Source organism: Chaetodon auriga, chromosome 7 (assembly GCF_051107435.1).
Source record: "Chaetodon auriga isolate fChaAug3 chromosome 7, fChaAug3.hap1, whole genome shotgun sequence".
Taxonomy (NCBI): Eukaryota; Metazoa; Chordata; class Actinopteri; order Chaetodontiformes; family Chaetodontidae; genus Chaetodon; species Chaetodon auriga.
In genome coordinates, this window is record NC_135080.1 from 25352093 (window position 1) to 25377509 (window position 25417).

A 25417-nucleotide genomic window follows, 5' to 3' on the forward strand; every position below is an offset into this window, starting at 1 on the left:
GAAGTGAAGGTCCTTTTCCCTGGTGGTAGTTAAATAAGTCTAATCCGATGTGAGACTAAGAGGATTCCTCTCTCCTTCTTCTTCTCTTTATCAAACCATTGTGATTACAGTGCAGGCACAGATCAAACCAAGGCTTATCAACATTAGTCTACGATTGATAATGAAGGGGTTAGTTGCTCTCTGCCCCCCTCAGTAGATCAATTTCTAACTTAGAAAAGTTGTGTAAGTAGTAGAATCATTCACTAGTCACATCCACTTATATAAGATGATTGCTACCTACGCAGTGTTCACAGCCTTGAAGTGAACACAGCCCCCCACAGTCAAAATGACTAATGAGATCAAGATGGGCAGCCAGTCGGGACAGAACAGAGTAACACTCTGAACACTAAACCACTATGACTCCACAGGTTTCCTTTCACAACCACGCCTGGACCACCCTGTCACCGATGGGGCTGACCATGACCCATTCTGGAAACTGCAAATGTGGACATGTGGGGCAGGTACACTATGCAAAAGTACAGCGATAAGGGAGCTGTTCCAGTCACACAATCAGTGCTTTTATGGAACAGAGGTGCTAACACCTGCGGTTATCTAACTGATGTATTGGCAAACGTGTCAGTCATTTGGAGAGATTTGAGAATCCAGTAGCTGGCCTGATTTCAACACTGTGAAACAGTAACTATAACAACACATTAGAGTGCTCAGTGAGTTTTTGACTCTCTTTGGACACTCAACATCTGCGTCAAATGTGGTGAGATGACCATTCGGAAAGTGCTTTATGCATATGGAGGATGTGCACTGACAAACAAGGACATTTTGATGATGTATGTTAAGCTACTCTATGTGGAATAGCTATTGTACATCAATGACAAAGATTTGACCAGATGACCAGATTGACCGGATATATTCTAGAGCTTTCATCCAAATCACCACATGTGATGTGACTGAAAAGGACTAGAGCTAAAAGTTCTGATTTTTAGTCAAAGTCAAACTCTATGTCCAAGGTCAAGAATAAACCTTCAAGCTCAATTATGAATATAACTAAGTGCAATAGGTGTTTACCAAAAACAGATGGCATGTTATCACTGAACCACAAGCACATATAATCTGTAAACAGCAAGTATTTAACTCATTATGGTAACGAAACACATCTTTCTTAAGCAAACTGTCTTGTGCTTCATCTGTGTTTTATATAATGACTGACAAGAGAGGAAAGTCTTTCACTCCCAGGATTACAAGGGTTATGGATTTAATAACCCTCCAGACTGTTAAAACATAAGTACGAAACTTGACATTCTGGTTTTCTCACTTGCAACTTTACGCCCTATCTGTCAGAGTGAGCCACCCTGAGGCCATGATGTCTCTGACAACATAAAGATGGCGATAACCCAGTTCCTATGCAAAACCAGTGGTGGGAAATCTATATATTTCAAAATTCAAGCCCAAACAGAAGACTGGATCACATGTGAGGGACACACTAGTATGTACACATTTGGATTGTTTTATGTTCTTCATTATTATTTCTTGGTATTTGGGGGTTCTGATCCAAGTAAAACAGAAACTCTAAAGATCACTTTCACTGTCCATTATGTATCATTTCAACTTAAGCTAACTTCTTTCTCTACAACTACAAATGCTAACGTTTGTTATAAACTATCACAGTGGCTTAAACACTGTGCTGACTGGCTCTGAACTAGAGAGCAAACCCTTCGTACAAAGCTGTAGAGGTTCCCACGCACATACAGACTTGCATTATTCCACAATCCATCCATCACTCATAGAAAATAAATGCACAATCACGTGCACATATTCCCACACCTACACTCATCAGAGCTGCAGTCACATGGCATTCCCTCTCCTGCTGTATTAGCGAGTGTTTTACTGTTTTGATGAACAATCTCTGTGTGTACACGTGTGTGTGTGTGTGTGTGTGTGTGTGTCAGACAGATTAGTGTGATGCTTACCTTGCAGATAGTCCGCAAGATCACCTCCGTTACAGTACTGTATGCAGGGAGACAGACAATCACTATCAGTAACAATTAAATACAGTTTCAACAATGACAAGCTGTGAAGCACATTTTGGTCTTGTGTGTGCGTGTTTGAGAGCGTCTGTGTGTATGTGCACAAGGGTTTGTTCAAATCCTTGCCCAGATTATCAAAGGGTGATCAAGTAACTGCTGAATGACTGCAGCTTCATCTGTGCTGACTGCAGTTAGTTCTCAAGAGGGACAGCAAGAGAAGACAGATGAGGCTGGTGTGGTAGCTTCAAGGAAACTAAGCTGCTGATTGGATGAGTGCAGACAAACACTGAATTGAATCATAGCCCACTTCCACTGCATGGGGAAACCCCCTGCTTGCTTCACCCAGGTCCCAGCTCCTAAGGTGAACTTCATGTACAGATGGATCTATCATGAGATTCAGTGCTCCTTGATATAAACTCTCCTAGTCTCTGAAACTCAATCTGGCTGAAATCTGGTGACTACCACAGCGTATTTACATCATTTTCAAATCTCCAAACCATTGACTGAGTCCTTGCTTCCTCTACTGAAGAATCTGCATTCTTTATGTTTCTACACTCATTTATTCAGGTTTTTTTCTTTAATTTGCCAACCATCTACTCATTTGTAACCTTTCTGCTAGTGATGGACACATTTACAGAAGCTGTGAAAGTGCAGCGTGACACAACATAACACTTTGAAAGCGTTGCTAGACATCACTGGGAAAAAGATACCTAAACATAAAATTACTGTAGTTTCTACTTAAACAAGAAGCTAGAAGGCACAAAACACAACATTCCTCCCTTTATCAATCACACCACCAAGAAAATACACAAACCACTGTTGCTTGCTTGTGATGAAGCTGAAATTAATTCTGGCTTTTGCTGATCTGCATCCAAACCACTGGTCGACTTCACCTTCATGTGAAGAACTGTACAATTGTACAATTGTATTCCCTTACAATTTACATGGAAGATAACCAAGCCCAGTTAAAACTATGCCTGTTACTGTATGCTGGCAGGATGCTGGACTAAATGTTCCAAGACACACATCTCCCTTCCCTTCAAACATTGTTGCAAGGAATGAATTGTGGTTTTTACCCTCCAGACTGAGTGTTCAAGGGGCACCGTATTCTTTTCATTTGGATTATACCTGGCTCAGGGCATTCATCTCTTCATAACACTTTCATCTGATACTTCCAACAATGTTTGAGTAAGACAAGCTTTCTCCTGCTAAGCAAAACATGAGGTATCAGCATTGATTCAGTCAGACTGACATTCACACTTCAAAGTGTAGCAAGGGCATTACCCTCGCAATATTCCTTAAACCGTTTGATGGCTGAAAACTAAAAATATGACCTAACCACGAAAAGCCATTTCTCTGAAACAAATTGTCTTCAATCTGTGGAAGCTCTGGAAACATGATGAAAAAAAGAAACAGTGTAATGTAGATACCCTCAACTTAATGTAACCTGGTCATACAACACTTGATCCAAACAAAATTCCAAAGGATTATTAATGGAGTAGACTGTAGAGCTGTCTAAAAATAGGCCACAACAAGATTTTAAGCAAAGGCTTTCGGGGAACACGATTCCTAGAAAACAGGGGGGTATATTTTCAGTCAGCAACTCGCTGTCATGATTTGTTTTCAACCCTGCAGCCAACTGAGAGTGTTGCGAAATGAGTGGAGAAAGTTGGGGAGGATGCCGAGAGTGAGGTTTGTCAGCAAGCTAAGAGACACAATATGAAGGAAAACAAGAGGAAAATAGATGAGAGAAGATTGACAGGGAGGTGGAATGACAGCAGTGAAGCCTGCCAAGAGGGGAAAAACACACACTGACCGCCAGTGCTGGGGGTAAACCAATGAATGCTGAGAGTACTGTTTTGAAGCTCGTTCATAATGATTTATGTCATCACTTACAGTATGTTACTTTTAATAAATTAAAGTTCTGTCAAGTACATAAACAAACATAGTAAACAAACTCTCAAACACGAGTGGCAACACATGAGAGGAGGATACAAGTTCTGACTCATGAAATGTCCAGACAGTCACGTTTGTGTGCTTACCTCCATGACCAGGAAAACAGAGTTGGGTGTTTCCTGGAAGAGATGAGACACAGAATCAGTTACAGAAGTCATTTATCCTGAAGCAGCTGTCAGCTCATCCACACAGCCATTAGAAAACAGCCCTGTGAAAAAGTACATAACACCACCTCCTGCTATTTTTGACAAGCATGCTATACCTGAACATGTATTTTTGTGTCATGAAAATACTTCTCAATGCATATGGCACAGGTAATAGTTCTATATGTTGCACAGGCACAAGTCATAGAAAAATGACCCCAGTCAACATAAAGCACTGTATAGACATCAAACACACTGGCAAAAGAAGCATAATGGGACTCGCTTTAGTCAATAAACTGAGCTGAAAATCAGCTGACATGTAAACATGCGTGTGGCATTTGAGGAAATACGCTTTAGGCAAAAACTGTTATTATGTTAATGAAACTACATTTTCCAAGAAGTGGAAAGGTCTTTATGAAAATGGCAGTTAACTGTTGAGCGTTTAATGCTGAAGGGACAATGCCAAAGGAAGTGGTGAAATGGGTACCAGCACATTGCTTTGTGGGAAAACTTATTTAACATGCATGATCCGTTGCTGTACGTTGTTTTTTTTAGACGAGTGACAGCAGTGGCTCCCAGCGCTTGCTTACTGTGTAAATGAAAGTGTGCACAAGTCATAGCAGCCCTTAAGATTGTATCCAACCAATCAGCAACATTCCCCAATAGTTTCTGGACTATTGGAAAGTGCTACACCCTGTGCAGGGATTTTTTGGGGGGTCAGAAACTATGACAGATAACATAAATCTAGACCCTTTTTACTGTGGTTAAAGCCAGGTAAGGTGCTAGAGTTCCCTAAAGGTTCATAGGCTCTTAAAAAATCCCCACAGTGCAAATGAGCCAACTATCTATTAACTGTCTTAATGGAAGCTGTATTGTTGCAAAAGCTTCCGCTAAACAAATACAATGAAATGTGACATCCTTCAGGGCTGAAGCATTTAGCTGCTAAATCTTTCCATGTTTGTCAAATAAGAGGATTTGCTGCCTTTAACTGTCATATAGTGACAGTAAACTGAATTTAGGAATTATGAGATTTCCCCTTGGACTCTGGGATAATTTTCCACAATTTTTCATATTTATCTACAAACTAAGAAAATAGAAAATTCCTAATAGCAACTTCAGCACCTAGGAGCATTTCTAGCTAGCAGAACACAAAAGAAGAAAAACAGTCCAGTATTTTTCACAGCCTTCAAATCCTTCCACACATAAACAAGTACTGGGTGACCGTGGTTTGACCATGCGAGTCACCTGACATGTGACCCCAGGCTAACAGGCTTGTTTGTTTGGTTGGTAAAGTAGCTCAGTCTTTTCCAGTCCTACAGTGATTTCTCCAACTGGAGCAGGTGGTGGTGGGGGATGGGCCACCAGTATCCATTCTGACTGTATGTGTGTGAGAATATGTGTGTGTGTCTGTGTGTTGAGGGGTGGGCTATGGGGGATTACATAAGGATGTATTCTGCCAGTCAATCTGGAGGAGGGGGGATGGGGGTAAACTTTGGGTCATCACGGGGCAGAGGATAAGGGTAATGGATATGTCACTGCCTCATCATAAAACACACAGACGTAGATGCTCGTGATGACTGACCATCATCACTGAACAACATTCTTACTCAATCACAAATTTGAGAGTCCACTCCCCAACGTCAGAGCAAACGATCGACAAACAGCAGAGTGAGCACTTCTAAGAAAACCTGCTGCCTGGAGAAATATTGTGTTTTATTCAGTGTGTGTTTTTGCACTTTCACATGTCGTCTCTGGCAGCTGCAGCTGCCTCACTTTAGCTTGTTTCCTAATTGCTAAGAAGTGAGATGAATTTCAAGAGGCAGGTGGTGACAGCAGCACATAGGGCAGCCTTTGTTTGTGAGGACTTAGAGGAAGTAGCAGCTCACAGTTATGAATGTGGCAGCCGCTCGAACCGTTTACAAGAACAAATGTTTTCTAGAAGGTACTGTTCACACATTGGCCGCATCTGAAATAAAAATCAGAGGACTTTGAACATTGATGACTGGGCTCCAAAATGCTCCCTTGCAACACAACATATTTCCAACTAGCTATGATATAAATAGCCCCTCCGTCATCATAACCTTGTCACACTGGTTAGAAGCTGCTTCACAAGCAACCCCATCTGGAGGCTGGATGGGAGGATGAGAGGATTTTATTATCTTCAGATACGAAAACTGACAACCCAATACACAAGCGCTGAAAAGTAAGTGGCACAAGCACAAAAACACTCCGGACTGCGAAGAGTCAATGTGAGCCAAATCAACACTGTGTCTGGTTAGTCCTTCAGTTATTGCGTCACACTCCAACTCCAGGAGTACAAGGTTATGTAACAATATGGGGGATGGGATATGGCCAAACTGTGGAGGGTGGAGGTGGGGAGGAGGGTTTGTGAGTGTGTGGTTGTGTGTGTGTGTGTGTGTGTGTGTGTGTGTGTGTACTGGGGAGGGGGGAGGTTAAGCATTTGTGGAGATCTGGCGTGCTTTTGTCACGCAAGCAACAAGCGTAATCCGGGGTATTCTGAGTAAACTGGTGTCATTTGGGAGTAAAGTCTGTGCTTTGACATAACAGCACAAAATGACAGCTGACTGCCAGCGACAGCAGCAGGAAAACACTAATTATATGATGAGGACAAAAGGTCGGGATTGCTTGTTGGGTAATGTGGGGAGGTTGTTTATTATTTTGTAGGTGTACAATTTGTTATTACAGATATGCTGTGCGTGGCCACACACAGTAAACACACTGCTGATTCAGTCAAGCATGCAAAAGAACAGGACATCCCATAAAGGTGCACCTGCCTGCCAGACGTCAGGCCATGTAATGAGACACAGCACTGCTGCATTTTCACATGACTCATGTGACTGTGTTTGCATGTATTTTAATGTGCTGATCAAACATGTTCCAGACTGAGCACATGTTCATGGGGGATGATGTGTGGTTTGTCTGTCAGTGCCTCAGTGAGCAGCAACTGTCTTTACCTGACTTTCTGTCCCTGTCAGTTAAATGTCTGGAAAGCAAAGTTCTGTAAAGGAATGTGGACGGACGCCAGGGAGGTTCATACTGCAGGTTTTCTAGGAAAACTCACTGAGCTCCAAAAAAAAAAAAACCCTGAAAGTATCCAAGATCGTGTACGGCCCCTTTCTTCTTTTCAGACCCCTTCACGTCAGCCCTCAATACCTTGTGTAATTAAGACACACACACATGCACACGCACGCACACACACGTGGCTGGGGCCCCTGTCCAGACTAGAACACAATGTTCCTCAGGAGCGACATCAGCTCTTGTGAGGATTGGCTGACAAATCAAAACATTTCATGAACAAAGCTCCACCCTCCTCTTCCTGTTTACACCGGCACAAACTTTTATCTCCACAACTTCTTTATGCTTCTGTTTGTGTCAATCACAGAGCCAATGAGCAGCAGTTAAACAGGTCCCACAGTCATTATTTTACCCGTTCATCTGATGAAGACCCTCATGCAAACACTTGAATTTGGGTAAACTGCTTTTAGTTTTGATGCTGTACAAACAGAACATTTTACAACACACACTAAAACTTAACTCAATTGTGCCTGCAAGTCAATTTACAACCATGATTACAAACTACTCCGCTCTTAAATGTGACTGTTTTTAATTTAAAAGTTCTGTTGTTTTCTCTTTAACTACTTCGTAATTACTGTTTTAACTGTACTCTCGACATCATTTGACATTTAAATAAAGGCTGGATGAATGAATGAGTGAATGAATGAAAGAAGGCAAAACCATTATGTACATTACATCACCTACAATGTGCCGCCTCATTTAAAATTTAAATGGAAGGTTCATATATTCATTCAGGAAGTCCATTCCTGACCTTAAAAATAGTAGTTTGGCAAAATAATCTTAGCTACTCAAAGCTCACTTCCCAGCTTTTTCTGGTGCTTTCAACTTCATCTCACAGTCTTCCTCAGTGGATGGAGCTTACTCAGGAGGAGACTACTCGTATCTGCTGAGGACAACCATGAGGTGTGGCTGAAAGATGTGGAAAAAGCTAATAAGCTGACAGAGTGACACAGTGGCCTCCACGCCAGCTGAGCACACTACACTCATTTTGATCTCATGCAGATACAAAACCAAATAAGCCAATCATGTCAGATGAATCCAGGTTAATGATTCTTATGTTTTCTTGAAAAATCCAAACAACAAAGCTGTAGTGTGCAGCATGAGTGAGACAGAGGAGAGACACAGGGCACCTTATAATTAGACCTGTCTACCTCACACTGCGGCAGCTTGCTTAACATTAGCAGCTCCATGAAGGAGGACAGGGAACCGCTCAGCTGTGTGTTTAAGACTGTCATTAAAAGCAGCTAACGAGCAGAGCTCCTCTCAACTACTGCGGGAAGAAGGACCCGCAATCTGTCATGGCTGCACATAGTGCCACATCCAGCCCTGCAGTCTTTTGTTAATGCGCCACTATTCAGAGAGGCAGGCAGGTGGTTGGTACTTCTTTACTCACTCTCACATAAGCAGCCTGAGGCTTACTGCATTCACAGAAACTGGAAGAGTCCATACAAGTTAAAATGTATAAAGCAACATGTCAGACATCTTTAAACCTTTTCAATGCTTTAACCTACCCGTCATATTTTCTGATAAAACTGAGTAGCATTTGCAAAATCAGCGCGCCTTACATTTTCCATCTAACTCTAATTATCCCTTTAAGTCTTTGATCATTGAAAATCTGCAGGGCTACAAAGTCCTGAGAAAGAACTGTGATTGTTTTCTTTTGTGCATTCAGCAAAGAACACACAAAGTGCTGAGGTAGTACGGTGGGGTGTTAACGTATTATGTCACAATGTGATGTTGAGTGAATGAACACCACTCCATTGTGAAACTAAATCAAACATAGAAAAGAACATAAGCAGTTCTACTCAGTGTTTATTCAGTGTTCTGACCAACACAATGGAGTCTAGTCTATATGGTGCTGGAATACACAGTAGCAATAGCAGTGTGAGTAGAAACATAGCTGGCTATGGTGCGAGTTTGAGTGGGTTTAGAGGCAATATTATAGAATCAAGATTATAATTTAGGATTGGATTTAAGATTAAATAAAACAATAAACTAGATCTGAAAAAGTGTTCCATGTCCGAAGCTAACTGTGCTCCCTGGAACAGATGCTGATAGAACCAACACTGAAAAGCACGACAAAAGAGATAGATATCTAATGGCTTTGAAGATCATATTTCACATTATTTCCTTTATTGTAATAATCTACCGATTCAGGGCTTGTTTGGGTTGAACTCCTCCTCCTGCATACTGCCATCTGTCAAAAGCTTGCTGGCATCCTGCTACAACTGATACTACAGCCACGCTGGCAGCTCTGTGAGTCTGTGTGAGCACAATGATGCTTTCAGGCAAACGCTAATATTAGCATGCTAACATGCTCACAAAGACAATGCTAACACGCAGATGCTTAAAGGGTATAATGATTAGCATGTTCACTGCCACGTGTATAGTTTTGTTACAATGTTTACATTTGCTACGTTACATTTGTCATTCATTTTACAGGTATCCAGTCAAAAGGCAAAGGCAAGACGAGGCACTCAACTGAAATTTTGACCTGATCATGGCGCAAAAGTCAGAGCATCACCAAAGTCATTACATTACTGTGATGAATAGAATTATCTGCAATTGTTGAAATAGTTCATTCAGAGCCACAAAAGTAACTCTCATGGAGGATGTAGAGGAAAGGGCAGGAGGACAGAGGAGGATTCATCCTCTGGGAACCCTGAATGTCTGTACAGAATTTCAAGGCAATCCATCAACTGGTTGTTGGGACATTTCAGTCTGGACCAAAGTGGTGGAACGACCAACCAACTGACCCTGACCCCTGTTTGGACTTGGCCTTAAAATTAGACTCACTGCACAGTCTTAGAATTAGCTTGAACTCTATTTCCTTGGCCTCAACCTGACAGCTGACACGCGTGTCAGTGCCCGTAACCCTGAACTACAGTTGAACCACTGCATTAACAGCATGATGCTTACCAAAAGGTCAAAGACTCTCACCATCGTTACCCTTTATGAGGCTCCTACTGACGCAAAGACTTGCCCTTTCCCAGCAGCCATCAACTGTCAGGAGGCCTCTGAGTAACTACACAAACTGTATACAACAGACAGGACAGAGGGCTTGGCTTACAGGTCATTATTATCAGACTTTAAATAGATAACCCATATCTTGTGGGCAAAGACAAGAACCTCAGCAGACTTTTGTTACATCTGGGTCAACATTTCAGCTGGTTTGCAGGTGTCAGGTACTCTACTCTTGAACTTAAACTCTTTCAAATACACCTTAATATATCTACCTTTTTAATTTTAACAGCGCCTAAAAAAGTCCAAGAAAAGTCTTAAAAAGACAGTAACAAGATCTATGCTTTTTGTAATCTAATATAGATGCTGGGCATGAAGCTAGACAGTTGCACAAACCAACTCTTGTTGCATTTCCTGTTCTGTTGAGTAAACCCAGTCATGCAGCACGTGGTTTTAACAACAACAGCTGATGAGTCTGGGAAAGAAGGCAGCTGGGGATGCAAGAACTGATGATAAATGGCAACATGGGAAAAGAAAAAATGGAAAAAGTGAGCAAAACATACTAAATAAACACGGAATGGAAAGACTAAAAAGAAGGAAAGAGAAGTGGCAGCTGCCAGTTGGTCTTGGTTACCAAAGGGCTGCAACACACCAAGCTCTATTGATAGTCACCACGAGAGGAAATGGACACCATTACACTGGCTACCAACAGAGAGACCAATACTGCAGGGGACAGAAGAAAGAAAAGCCAGCTCGTATGAAAAAGAGACAGTGAGACACTGTGCATGAAGCTTTGCTGGACCAGCCCAGTGGATGCTTTTGGCAGCAGAGGGAGAGGTTTCAGCAAGCAGGCAAACAAAATCAAGACACAAAGAAAGGAAATGCATGATCAAACTAATTCAAAGCACAGAACTGACAAAGTGGGCTTTGAGAGACTGTGAATGCACCAACAGCAGCAGTATCTCAGCATCTGTCTGGACCAAGGTGTTCCACTGTGTTTCTGCTTTTTGGGTAGTTTGTTATCTAAACTCGGTGACATAAATATTGTTTTCCTGAAGGATTCAAGTCAATAAATACAATATTAGTCAAACATAACCAAAATACAAATAATACACCCCTGATTGTAAGACTTTTATTTGTCATATAATCAGCCAATACTTTATTTTGATGTGTTTATGGAATACGAGTGCATCAACAGGTCAATAGCACTCTCCTGTTTGTCTTTTCAACTTGAAGCTACTCTGTCCAAAGGTAACAAAACAGTATGTCTCCACTGGTTGAATGGCTGAACCTTTTATGTCCATTCTGCTTCTCCCTGTAAAGAAATACATAAGCTGTCTCTTAATGGAGTCACTCAAGTTTTCTTATAGAGCTAATTAACTTGTGTGATTGCTTGAGAAATAATTACAAAGCAACCAACACAGCTGATTGTGTTGAATATGACAATCAAGAACCAGTTTCTAAAAGGACACTGTGTGTGTTTAAGTCTCGTCACTGATTGAAGCCATCTCTTCGACTGTATCCTGCCCGCTGAGTTATGACTGGGCTCCTCAGCCATCTGCCTCTGGAAGAGGTTATTACATCAGCAGAAGTGATGGGGGGCTGAGGAGATGGGTGGAGGAGTAGAAAGGTGGTTGGACTGAGAGAGGCTTACACAAACACAGGAAGTACCATTACTATGTGGGAAGTGCTTCATCATCACTTCAACCGTTTCTGCCTCACTCCCTTTTGGTACACTCAGATGTAAGAGATTTTTTTACTGCCAATTCAGGGCATTACAACAAACACGTCATTTCTACTTTATCTGACGTTTCAGACAGAAAATATAAACAGGACATCGGTTTGAAGAGGGAACATGTTAAGATTTTTCAAAACTCAACGAAACCATAGCCTTTGTAATTGTGTGTTCACGCAGTGAGAAACATGATTAAAAAGTTAGTGTAAATACAGTAATTCCATGTTGATTGCTGCATTCACAGAGTCCCTGCTCTCTTCAAATTTTATTTGAAAATCCACAAAAACAAACATCTGCTTTAGCTTCAGCTGCGAAAAGCCAATCACAGCCTCTCACAACACCCACCATCACACAGGAACAAGCAACCCATCTCTGTGTGTAGAGCACTTAATAACTGCTAATGCACTGCAACTGTATAAACACCAGGACCAGTGATAAATGCCAGAGGAAGCAAGCTTTGAAAAATATCTTTTAATATTTTGCCTCCAACAATGAGGATTTTCATAACACTTTTTTTTTAATCCACCAGGGTCTGAAGACAGATGTGGCAGGAATATGTGATATGGGACTCTGCTAGATGCCAAGGACCAGAGGACAAAGGGCATTTGAGCTGTGTTTGTGCTCATTTAACAAATGAACATGGGCCTCAGATGGACATCAACCAGAGTACCTTAAATGTGACAGAAGTATTGAAGTATGATCCTTTGTGCATTTGACAGTATTAAAAGTACTAAAGCTATAAAAAACAGCTCTACAACATAAAGACTGTGTAGGCCTACAAGGTGGGGAAAACATTTAAAAACGGTAATAATAATGGCTATTACTATTAATATTATTACAAATGTGTTCAGCATATGTTTCTGTACCAGCACTGTGTGAAGGTTGTAATAAAATAAAATCGCATTATGTGTACCTAAGAATTTTTTCTCATTTTTGGGTTGTATCTAAAGAAGTAACAAATATCACTTTTTCCTATTAGCATTGTATTGAAGTTTAAAATTTTGGTATTGTGACGACATCTGACTGACAGTATGACCTTTCAGATTGAGTAAAATGTGCTCTTTGCCACTGAATCATGCTTCGTACTCCATACCAAAAGCATTCAAAGTGGTTTGTTTGGGTGATGTAGTCTTGAAAAATCTATTCTTAGAAAGGCATGAAATTGCAGCTTCACATCCAGCTCTCTGCATTCCCAATGTGCATAAGAGCCGTGGAAAGGTTGTTTGATGGGTGCATGTTTTGAGAAGCCATGTCTCATGATGACGGACATATCGACTGAACAAGTGTTGCTAAGCAGTCACATGAGCTTACATGCAATGCTGTACTCTGCAGGTGCCCTTTTCTCAGAGAGCATGTTTATCTGTACATGTAAATTATCCATCTCAGATTGAAAGACTTTAGCAATTGTGCAGATGCCTGCAGATGGATACAAACACAGCAGATCTGTTCACCAGGGTTGAGGTAATGACAAATATCTTCACTTGAAATCAACTTCAGACAACTTGAACGTTCATCTGTACATAGAAAACCAGACAAATTTATAACAGCTCACATTTAGAGAAAATAAGTCCATTACTATGAGACTTAAAATTACTTAATTAAAATTGCATTGTTCTAATCATTACATTTGAAGGTGGAATTACATTTAGTAGCGATGGTAATCATGGTAATAATGACAAACTGCTGGTAAGTCACCTCAATTAAACATGTGAAGCAGAAGATATCAGATGTAATCTGGCTCTCAGCCTCCCCTTCACTAGGATAACATTTCACTAGCTAATGTTATAACTTCACAGACTGAGAGGACAAGCTGCTGCTCAGCCCTGAAGGTCCAGAGATCCTGAATGAAGGGAGTAAAGGGTAGTTTTAGCGTTGGTCCAGTAGATCGCTGCCTCAGACACGAAACAGGCTGCAACAGCTGCAACATAATCCTCCGTCAAAGCATATTAAAACACCAAAGTCACAAAAAGGTCTATTTCTGTAGAGATCCTCTCCATAATGTTGTCATTATGGAGAATAACAAGCTGAGTCTGGCAGCAGCAAAAACAAGCACATTAATGAGCATACTTTGGCGGGTGCATTTAGCCCCAAGGATTACACTGCAGCCACTGCAGCCCCTTTCATGTCGACCAGCTGAGGCGACCTACTGGACCAATTCCAGAACTTTGTGTACCTATTAGCCACTTATACGTGAAAATATGTAAAACCAGGACCCACGTTTAAAAACACCAGAATTAAGATACTGATGTAATGATCTGCTAGCATTAGCTGGGCAGGACTCAGTCGCTGTTTAACTACAACTTACTGTGCTGGAAAGCTAAAGCTGATTGACATTCAAACGACTTTATCTTGTCTAACTTTAAAATACCAAAACAATACACAGGGATATTTCTGTATCTTTCACTGCATGTACAAATACAGGTTGCAATGTATGCTTACTGCATAAAAGCCAGCAGTTCAGTTTTGTGCTTTGTCTAATTCAGGAAATAGGTTTAGAAATCTTAGAATATCTGAAAATGCCTGCTAACGTCACTGATTCTGCCCTTGACTTCATGGGGTGTAAGTAGTTGCAGGCAGGTTATATTGATGAGACATGTCATGTTGTAACAGGGTCAGCTGTCATTATGCTGCTTTCTGGCTCAAAGTCTGCATTGTCAGGTTTGTAGAAGAAGCTTAGACCGACTTTGGGGAGGCTACACAGCGGAACCCTGGCAGCCGAACTGATGGGATTGAACCACTGCAATAGTATGACCCTGAATCAGCCATCTGTGTCGAGAGAGAGACAGGGGGTAGTCTTACTCAGCACCAAGGACCAGCCAATAGCAACATTGATCCTCTTGACAACCATAAGAGATTTGTGGATGTAGATTCATTTGACTCGATTCAAGTTTTCATCACTTGCTCCAAAGATAGACAAGGTCTCAGACATACCTGCCTGTCTGCCACTGAAAGACTCACAGCGCAAAAACACTCACTAGAGACCAGCAATACTAAAAGTTAGTGATTTTCTATTAAGCTTATATCCATGTGATTCAGAAAAGATAAAAAAACGTACCTGAACATCGTAAAGTGCCACAATGTTTTCATGCTGCAGCTCCTGGACAAAACAGAAATGAAAAACCAGATGCTTCAGCAAGAAGATTAACTATGCCACAGCACAGCAGCTAATGGAGTCACTTTCACTGATGTTTCTGTCAGGGAGGTCCAGGCCCCCGTCTGCCAAAGGTGCAGACTCACAAGAGGTCAATGTCACATCATTCTTTAAGTACACTGAAGAGATAAGTCAGAGGCAATTAAGTGTCACACTCACCTTCAGGATTTTGATTTCCTTGCCAAGGAGGATCTGGGACTTGGACAGGTTCTTCTTATTAATGCTCTTGATGGCCACCTCCCAATCTGTCTTCTACGGAACACAGAGAGCAGGATGGAGAGGAAAGAAAGATTTAGAACAACTTAGACAACAACATGGTCCAATGGTCCTGGAAAATGTCCCCCTAACTCTTATCAAAGATAAGTCTTTGTCACGTTATTTGATGATGCGACTCATGTTCACTTTGCAAATGTATTCCTCCTAAACCATTCTTTAAGAAATTCAGTCTGACATGCACGTTTTGACTCAGTACGCCTAGTCTATGCTACAGCCACCTGCTGATTTCTTCTTAAGCTGGCAAATTCCTACATTTTCCAATTTGACATTCAACAAACAGGGAGGAAAGTGCATGAACTTGTTGCTGTCACTTAGAGGAGAGCATACAGGTTTGTAAATACAGCTCGGTCATGCTTTTCCCCCAGGATACCGTTTAGACGAGATGACTAAAGCCCCGTGGATCCAGCCTGTTTCAGTCTGTGAGATGTACGTATTAGCAGACAGCCCATAGTTACACTCTTTAAATAGTTACTGAGTGAGAGAACACATTGGCTTATTTTCTCTCAAGTTAATGTTTAATTTAATAAACGTGCAATATCTCTAGCAGAGGTGGTATTTGTGTCAGACAAGGTGGAACAGCTCCACTCTTCAACACTGCAGGACAAAGGGTTGAAATTATCTATTATTTACACATATTTTTTACCATAAATGTCTAACTAGTGAAAACTGCCTATGACAGCTTCACAGAACCCAAGGTGACACGTTGGTTGTTTTGTCTGACCAACAGTCCAAAACCCTTTTACTACCATGTCAGACAAAGCAAAGCAGCTAATGTTCACATCAGAGGTGTTCAAACCAGAGAGGGTTTGGCATTTCTGTTTGAAAAATAACTCCAATAATAGATTATAAAAATAATTGCTGACAAATGTTCTTTCAACCAACTAATCCATTAAATGATTTATTGTTTCAGCTCTTGTTCCCTGCCACTGACACTTACAACTAAACAAAGATGTGTGACATTAAAAGTGGCTAGTAAAATAAATAGAAATAAATGTTTGCCACACCCACACTTGAAATGTTTTGTATGGCATTTTATGTAACTGTATGTGTGTGCTAAAAGTCAAGCCTGGCCTAAATTACATTGTCACTATGGCTGTGTGAGAGCTGGCTGGAATGACGGAGGAAATTTTATCCGTCCCAATAACACTGGGTCACTTGGGTTTCTGACAGTTCAGCCAGCCTATTGCACTGAATGACATGCTGAATGACGAGGCACTCGGATGACAGCTACCCAGCCTACTTACACTAAAAGCTCAGTGAGAGGAGAGGGGCCTATTTTTTTCCCTGGGCTGAGATAATGTTTCCAGATGAGCTGCTGGAGCAGGTATAAAAAGACTTTGGGAGATCACGTGAGCTCAAAGGCTCTCAGGACATGTGCTGCACACGCAAACACCCTGCTGAAGACACAGAAATAAACCCAGGAGAGGCAGCCCATGCATACATGCCCATGATACAAACACAAAAACAGTACAGACAAACAGGAAGCTATGGAAGGAACTCTATGAATAAACAGACACGCTTTCCAAATGAAACTAGGCTAAAAGGAGATGTTCCTGCTCTGCCAGTGCACTCTAGAGCCTACAGCCTGGCATAGAATCCAACACATGAGTGAGACTGCCTGTGAGGGACATGATGCTGTGTGTGTGTGTGTATGTGTAACACACTGCCAACTGAGCTGCATCCATCTCCAACTCACTGACAGCCTGCTCAGTCAAGTGCGACTGAGCTGCCGCCACTACACCCAAAGACAAAAAACGTAACCCCGCTGGCCCATCATGTAATGCTGGAGGGTGAGGAGGTGTGGGCATGGGGGGGGGGGAGAGACACACAAACTAAACTAATGGCTTGGTAGTGCACCACATAATGGACAGTTAAGGAGTGCAGAGTAAGCAGTTCTCCCTCTGCTCAGAGTCATTCTGCAAATACAGAAGCACGTTTTCATTTTCCAAAATAATGCATGATCTCATTTATGAATCACAGCCGATTACAGAGGTGTGAGCAACAAAGAGATTAGCATCAGCAACACTGCAAGCAGACGTTGGCCCAAGGTGTTATGATAGACCGCGCATGGACTGACAGGAGAAGACTGACACTGAAGGAATGTCAACATTATTTTATATCTTACTTGGCTAATTAAAGAAATTGATATTTTTAGCCAATGTAACCCTCAAAAAAGTAAAAACCATGTAATTCAGGGCAGAGTGCATATGAGAGGGTGGCTTCAGCTGACCAACATTTAACACACAGAGATTACACACCTGAAAAACGCCAAACAAGCTGAACTTTTGGGTAGTGTAATAATCTGTGTGGCATTTAGAGAAGAGAATCCTCTTCCAGCACTTTCGTTTTATTGCCGTTAAGGAGAGTAAGTTCAGAGATTTCTAAAGGTGTTGGAATAAAAAATAAGAGAGCTGACAATTTGACCTTGTACTCACATAAAATTCCATCTTTAAAAAGCTTTGGGTTTGTTTTATGTGTATTTGTTGTTAAATTGGTGTACTGGGGAATTACTAACAGTCAAAAACACAGTTGTCAATGCAATTTGTTGATCGTGCTGCCTTATCTCTTTGCCTTTGTACAATTTCTTGGTATTACAGTGTAACAGGAGCCCGTACGTAACATCCAACACTGCCTGACCAATGAAACAATCCATCATGTCTACTGCATGCAGGTGGCTCTAACCTTCCTGTTCATCTGGTGTGGAAATAATCCTATAAATAGGCTGAATGGCATGGAGATGATAGGACTTACACAGTAAATACACTGATCACATGCCAAGGCCGTTCTATCACGACAGGGAGGCATGTGAGCAGTGGACGGATGTGCCCACACATGCACAGCTTCCAGTGATGACCGTGTGATTGTTTGCAGGCCTACACTGAGCTCAGTTTCCAGGCTGTGAGGTAGTTATCAATTCAAAATTAACAGTCTCTGCCCAGACTACGGCAGGGAGTGTGGGGATGCTCTAATGCGGCTTTCACTGAGGAATTCAGGACCATCTGTTTCAAACCAGTAGCAATGGTGGCAACATGATGTCATCTCCTGCATCTCTTACACCTACAAATACAAACATATCGACTCCTGTGTCCTCCTGTGATAGAAAACCACACCCCAGTCAAATGATGAGTGAACTCGATTTCTGAGCATTAAGTTAGCAATCTAATATGTTTCAGTGTGAATGAACCCTGTGCAGCTCTTACATAAGGGAGGCCTGTATCCTTAAAAAGGCAAAGGGAAAATCACTGCACCCCATCCTCCCTCAGTACGTCAGCAAGTCATTCACTGCTGCCTGACTCATCCATTTCATGAATGAACCAAACGACATAAATACACTTATCCAACTGTGTGGCTGATGAAACAACACTGAAATCACCTGTCACAGCATGACTGCACAGTGCATCAGACCTGATCTACATGTTTAGTCATAAAAACCGTGCACATATTACCACCTAAAAAAAAAAGGTGACAGCCCACATATGCTGCTGCACAACTGCATTCACCAACGCTACAGACTGACCCAGATTCTCTAATGAAGCTGCCTACTGTCCCCCTTTTCGTACCACGCGAAGAGGGAGAAGAGGGGAAGAAAACATTGCAGGCAAGCTATTTACCTTCCTGTGCCTTCCTTTGAACACCACAGCAAAGGCTCCATGTCCAACCAGGTCTTTTCTGCTGTACTCAAAATCTCCCACAGTCTCCATTGCGATGGGCTGGCGGTCCAGCTGATGCTGGGCACTGATGGACAGCCTTGAATGTTGCTCTCCTCTTCTGAAAATAATCCTGGAGCAAACGATCCACTCAGTCCTGGTGATGCTGCTTCTTGCACTGCGGATTTATTTCATGACAGGCTGCTCTGATTTGCCTTATTGCATAAATGAGCGATGCAGTCAGGACATCATGCACTCACATGCCCTTTAAGTAGGTTGAGATGTTTGTCATATCACACAAAACAGACGGCTCTGAGCATGGCTAGCAACAATCCTGAGCTAAACTGTATCAGTGCCAGCTGTCAGTCTTTGACCCAGTTGGATAGCTGCAATCCAGCTTTGCATTACTCTCCAAGGAGGCTCACTAACACACTGTGTGTCCGCGGTCACCTAACCTATTGAGAGGGGCAGTCTACATGATGCCAACCCTGCTGGACATGACCATGCAAAGAGTGGAGGCAGCTGCAGACACCGAGCTATCTGTTAGCCTGACAGTGACATAACCCTGTGGCTACACCTAACGTCATAGCTGCTGCCCATAGCAGGTCTCTGCAAACATGTTAACGATAATATGGAAATAACGTTACCTTGTTTGGTGAGACTGAATGATTTTACCTGCTTCTATCTAAAATATACTCGTCCTAGCAATCTATAAAACTAGCCAACATCAGCGAGCTAGTCCACGGTCCGTGTTAGCATGAAAACCTCAGGATGCAACACAAATGTCAATACAGAACTGTTGTTTTTCTGAAGGCGTTAGTCCTTTTTGTGTGTCTTCTTCGACAAGGTGTCCAAGTCCACAAGTCACATTTCTCTCCTCTCGAAAACACTGATGTTTCCCCAGTGGACGTTAATTTCATCCGTATGACACTTCGTCGTTTCCTTCGTCGTCAAGTCTGACAGGACAGCTAACGTTAGCATGAGGCGCAACTGTTGCCTTAGATTTAATTTTCTTCCAAGTTCAGTTACTGTACGTTAGCTAGCTAACATAGACTGTACAGTTTTTAATCACTGTTCAGGTCTGTCACATCACAACAGACAGCAGACTCCTTCACTCTGCCATCAGCTGAAACAATACTGGAAGCTAGAGCCATGTTCCTACTTTATAAGCGATCCGTCCGCGGAGGACTGCTTTACACCTTTCCATCCGCTGCGAGGGTTAGTCCGTCATCTAAGACACTCAGGACGCCATGAAAAAAGTTTTTTTTTATTTTATTATGTTTTGTAAATAAACTAACCTGGCTATCTATATTGCATTAAAAGCATTGTTTGTATTTATATGTATTTTTGGTCGGTTAAGTGGATGTGTACTGAGGGCCTTCGTGGGATCGACAGGAGCTGATGAGAGGTTATAGTTCAAAACATGAGATATTATTAAAATTAAGTTGGACTGACTTTGGAGTGACTTTTTGGATTAGATGAATAATCTTGGAATATTTGAGTTATATATCTTTATTTTTCAGATATTTACTGTTGCATGATTACATTGTTTTGTAACAAATAGAACTGGGAGAAAATAGGAGGATCTCACTGTGAACGGATAATATATTTCATCAAATTTTTTCGACATATATTTTGATGTGACATGACTGAATAATACATGAAACAAAAAAGTAGCCTGACAAATCACACACAGTTCAGCACACTCACGCTGAGGCTCAGTCATGACAACATAGCATATTTTGTCAAGCAGTGAAATTCAACTTTCTTGAAAAAATAGACACATATTATATATAAATAAAAGAGACCAGGGGAACCAGGGAAACATTGAACAAGTTTATTGCTTACTGTTGGCTACATTGTACACCCTTTGTTTAGATTTGACACCCTCTGGTGGCTGAAAACAGAACCAGTAGTAATCTTTTGTCTTGGAGACACCTGACACCTGACAACACCTGAGCTGTAAGACACACAACAGGCTTCATAAACCTACATGCCTGTGGTTTTTCTATGATCTGTGGGATTTAGGAGCCTGGGCGAGGTACATTCTTCAATTAAATTTGTTAAGGTGGGTATGTTACAGGCTGATTCCAGTATGTTCAGATACAAACTTACATATTTGATTACTTTTAAGCCAACAAAAAACAAGGGTTTGATATAGTCTAATCTCTTAGAGTGTGTATATGGAATACATGTTTTGGCCCTTTTTATAATTGAGCAAAACATACCACACTGTTCAATGCATCTCTCACCATAAATAAAATGTATTTTTGGCAGGTGGGGTGGCAGGCTGGGATAAAAAAGAATAAAAATAAAAAACTTTCTATAAAAAAACTTCAAAAACTGCTAATTTTACAAGTAGAAATCTGCAAGATAAGAAGTATGTTTTCTATACAGGGACAAGGATTTGCTTGTTCTGAGGTATATCAATATCCTAAACCTCCATCAATGAACCAGGAAAGGTGGCATTTAAAAAAAAATAATAATAATGATTGAATGATGAAGAAAGTAGACTCAGTTTGACCAGTTATTGATCAGCTGTTAAAAAGGAGCTTGAGGCAGCACCACATCATCCACAGGTGCACCAGTATTTTCTCCTCGGGTTGTGCTTCAGATACTTTGTGCTGCTAGTCTGAGCGGCACAAAAGGTCAGATGAGCAGCCACCAAACACTGAATTTGCACAGAGGTCCATCACTCTAGCTGTCCTCTCTGTGCAGCCCTCCATTGGAGACCCACTAAAGGCCAAATAAAAATTATTTTATTATTTTGTGAGGGCATGCATAGACATTAGTCTATAGATAAGAATGAGAGCAGAGAAACTGATGAATCAGAGCTCTGGGTTCTATCATGTTAGATTTTGCAGCACTCCAGTAACATCATGTGTAAAGTTCACCTGGATGTGTTGCACTTTGCGGTTGCACTTTGCCTTGTATTGAAATGTATTTTGTTTCAGCATAAACTTCACTATGATTTTCTGCAGAATTGTTCTATTGAGTTATATTAGATTGCTGAGGTGTACCAAGAGCTGGTACCTCAGTGTATTGTACTGCGTATAGAAGGAGGAACAAGTATAATAATGTGCAAAGAACAAAGGCAAATTAGATGTGTGAAAGTAGTTCATGATCTCAAAGGCTAATGGAAAACACTGTTGGTGGCCCTGATGCAGTGGTGTGTGTAAGTCTTTTATTACACTGCATGCCCTTATTGTAAAAAAAAAAAAAGTGACAGATATCTAAGTCTGGTAGTAGTGTGGTGAACCAGTGCTTTGTTGGTTTTACAAAAACTGCTCTTCCAACAATTTAAGTCTGAGAAAATAGCCCTGATGACATCATTGGGGATTGTTATCTAGGCTTGAACTTATTTAAGGGAGTGTTTCAGACTGTGTTCTGAAGTGAACAGTGTGTTCTTCTGTTTTGTTGACATTCAGGAACAGCTTGCTGTCAGAACATCAAAACCACAGGTTGTCCTCCCTCCTGTCTATGAGATGACTCATATCTGTCAAAGATCACTTACGCTGCTGCCATTAGAAGACTTTTAAAATGTGTTGATGCTGTGTTTAGTTATACAGTCATGGATTCCATACTGGTGGCGGTGCACTGTGATGTAAGCTCCATCCGCTCCTGACTGAATGAGAATCCAGTGTCCTGCTGCAATATGCGACCCAGCAGTCACAAACAATGAGTCATTAGTTAAGACCCTCTAGAATATTAACACTACCAATATGTTGCCCACTACTTCATTGCTTTTATTATGTGTGCTCTATCATTAGGATTGTGCCTATTCCCAGGTTTGTACTTGTTGTTTATTTGTTGGCTTTTCTTTGCTTGCTGATGATCTTTCTCTAGCTTTTAAAAATAAAAGGTTGAAAATGTCCTGTGTTTTCAAAGTATATGCATTCCAATCGTGTTAAATAAATGTTAATTCCATTAACATTGATAATATCTACAATTGGAGTGTATGTACCTATAAGCCTTGTAATAGAGACACCTGCATAGCAGGATGTTCATGTCATCAACAAAATGAAATGCAGCCGTTATTAATGCTATTAATTACAACTGTATTTCAAAATCAAAATAATTACAATGAGGGCGTTGTTGTGGCCTAGAGGTTTAAAATGCTGAATACTGCATATAACTGCAATGTCCCTGATAAAAATACAAAACATGTTCAAAAAACAAGCATTTACTTTTAGGGAGTGACATTAAAAGTGTTCATTCTGGCTGGTTTAACAATGGCAATTTCCTTGAATGATATTGCTACGCAGTCAGACTCACACAGTCTCTCACATACACTGTGTGTATATCACATACAAAGGTTTATTCAGAGAGACAGTTGTGATCTGGTTGAGTCAGTTCTTCTTCTTGGTGCTGGCTGATGTGTGTCCATACTTGGTGGAGGCAGAGTTGTATGTGGAGGACAGCAGCATGGTGAAGAGCAGCAGCAAAGGCACCAGCAGGTATGGAGCATATATGGAGACCAGCAGCCAGCGCTCCTGCTGGGTCTGGGGACCAGGGTGGGGCTCCACGGGAAACTGATAGAAAAGGATGTGACCTAGGATCGGGAGCAGAGTGGTGGCCACGTGTGCGGAATACACGATGGCAGGAGTCCTGATCCACTTACAGCCACCTGAAAGACCAGAACCACACTGAGTGGTCAAGAGAGGCTCCAGACTGCAGGTTATTGTGATAACTGCAGGCCATGAAGTCTGTGGATTATCCAGAATAACAAGGACACCACAGATAGGACACAAGAGCACTTGCTGTTTAATTTTTGAATATAATTTTTCAAATGCTGTAAGCACCACAAACGAAAATTCATGTACCTTGATTTGGGGGGGCGAAAAAAAATCAAGACTACATATCAAAACCAAAGCTACATATAAGAAGAAGGCATAAATGAGAAAATCCTGGTCAAAGTATAATGTTAATTATACATATCCACACTGAATTGTCCTTTTGGTTATCTTCTCCGTGCCCCACGCCTGCTGTTTTGTAGTGTTACGACAGCAAAAAGCCAACAGAGGTCAGCTTTGAGCTACCTTTTGTCCTGGCCGATGATAACCAGTGCATGGAAGCGACACACCGAACTCCATTAGAAAAACTTATCATTTAATTCGGGCTCGTTCAGCGGTGAAAGTAGGCTACGTCAAAACATTTCATATTAATGTCCCTTCTAATGAGCAAATCACTTTTAGTCCCACAGGTCTAACCATGATTGTACAGATGTCACAGAATAAAATAAGAATTTCTATGTGGATATGTTATGTAATTAGATACAGAAAATGTAGGACGAATTCAATTATAGGTCGTTATAAATAAAAAAAAAAACATTCATTCATGTTAATGTGAGTGTTTTTCTGTGTCATTTAGCAGTGCATCATCAAAGAGACAGATGTTTAAACACAGTCCGGCACGATACCACCTCCACAAGCGGCAACCTTAACAGATTTAACACGAGCATGGTGCGTTCACTGACCTTTAAGGAACGCATAAGCCGCTATGGGAAAGAAAGGCATTTGAAACAAGGCTTCGCAGTAAATGAAAGACTTGAACCACTGTGGAGGATCCATCATCATAGGGTCTTTGAACTCCTGTGCATACCACCTCAGAAGATCCCTCAGCTGGTGGAAAGAAATGTTCAATGAGTGAAATGATTTATAGCCGCAAAACAGGAGATTCTAACTTTGTAACTAGTAGTATGCTTGTTTGATACAGTCTATGCAGTGTGCCCATCGTGTACTGTAACTTTGTTTCTGTTTTCTTCCGGCACTGACACTTACCGGCTGAGGAAACACATATCCAGGAAGCAGGGCTTGTAAGTCAATAAACAATGTGACGGGAATATGAGAGGCAAAATAGAAGAAAAAAATCAGCTCTAACACACGGATAGCCATGATCTCTTTCCCAGCGCCAACGACACATATGACAGGAGGAAGGACGGACTCTGAATAGCGTGTAGAAACGCGTGTTCTCAGGATGAATCCCATTGGCTCGCAGAGGGAGATGGGGGCGTTCTCGATGGCATTGTTCAATCACGTAGGAAAGGTCCTGGACATGCTACTTTAGGTGCTCCTCGAAAATGTCGGAATTATTCGAAGAAATTTTTTTGCGAAGATGTGATAGTGTGTAATAGGTTTTTTTTTTTTTTTTTTTGTGGTATTTAGTCAGTTATTCTTTTTTCTTCTCAACTTAATCTGTTTATTGGTATGCATACTCTTTTAGATGATCTTGAACTGTAATTTCTGTTCTGCTGTATATTACATTACATTACATTACATTAAATTAAATCAATACATTTCTAAAAAGATAATAAGCTGCCAATATACAATTTGAAAGCAATACTAAAACAAGGTATAATTTAAATATAGAGGTGAATAAAAAAATAACTGCTAATAATAAATAATAAACACACAAAATTGGTTTTGGAAAAC

General features: G+C 41.2%; 2 protein-coding genes across 2 annotated transcripts in view; both read right to left on the bottom strand.

Annotated features, from left to right (window-relative positions):
- Nucleotides 1-20125, bottom strand: part of ulk2 (unc-51 like autophagy activating kinase 2) — a 38894-nt gene extending 18769 nt beyond the window's left edge. The window contains exons 1-5 of the mRNA XM_076734766.1: nucleotides 18951-20125; nucleotides 15223-15315; nucleotides 14968-15009; nucleotides 4064-4096; nucleotides 1965-2001 (exon numbers count right to left, since the gene is read on the bottom strand). Of these exons, the coding sequence (XP_076590881.1) occupies nucleotides 1965-2001; nucleotides 4064-4096; nucleotides 14968-15009; nucleotides 15223-15315; nucleotides 18951-19040 (295 nt within the window). The 5' untranslated portion in view covers nucleotides 19041-20125. The remainder of the gene's footprint in view (nucleotides 1-1964; nucleotides 2002-4063; nucleotides 4097-14967; nucleotides 15010-15222; nucleotides 15316-18950) is intronic.
- A 2900-nt stretch (nucleotides 20126-23025) lies between these two features.
- On the bottom strand, nucleotides 23026-24904 carry tmem97 (transmembrane protein 97). The gene is made up of 3 exons (XM_076735720.1): nucleotides 24767-24904; nucleotides 24463-24607; nucleotides 23026-23613 (listed from the first exon to the last, which is right to left on the bottom strand). Exons 1-3 carry the CDS (start codon nucleotides 24878-24880, stop codon nucleotides 23336-23338), a joined length of 537 nt encoding a protein of 178 aa, XP_076591835.1. The 5' UTR covers nucleotides 24881-24904; the 3' UTR covers nucleotides 23026-23335.
- Nucleotides 24905-25417: the final 513 nt, after the last annotated feature.

Coding starts and splice junctions, on each gene's coding strand:
- tmem97 (XM_076735720.1), bottom strand. CDS start 24,880: ATGGCTATCCGTGTGTTAGAGCTGATTTTTTTCTTCTATTTTGCCTCT. Junction 24,608..24,766: donor GATATGTGTTTCCTCAGCCG/GTAAGTGTCAGT, acceptor TCTTTCCACCAG/CTGAGGGATCTTCTGAGGTG. Junction 23,614..24,462: donor GGCTTATGCGTTCCTTAAAG/GTCAGTGAACGC, acceptor CTGGTCTTTCAG/GTGGCTGTAAGTGGATCAGG.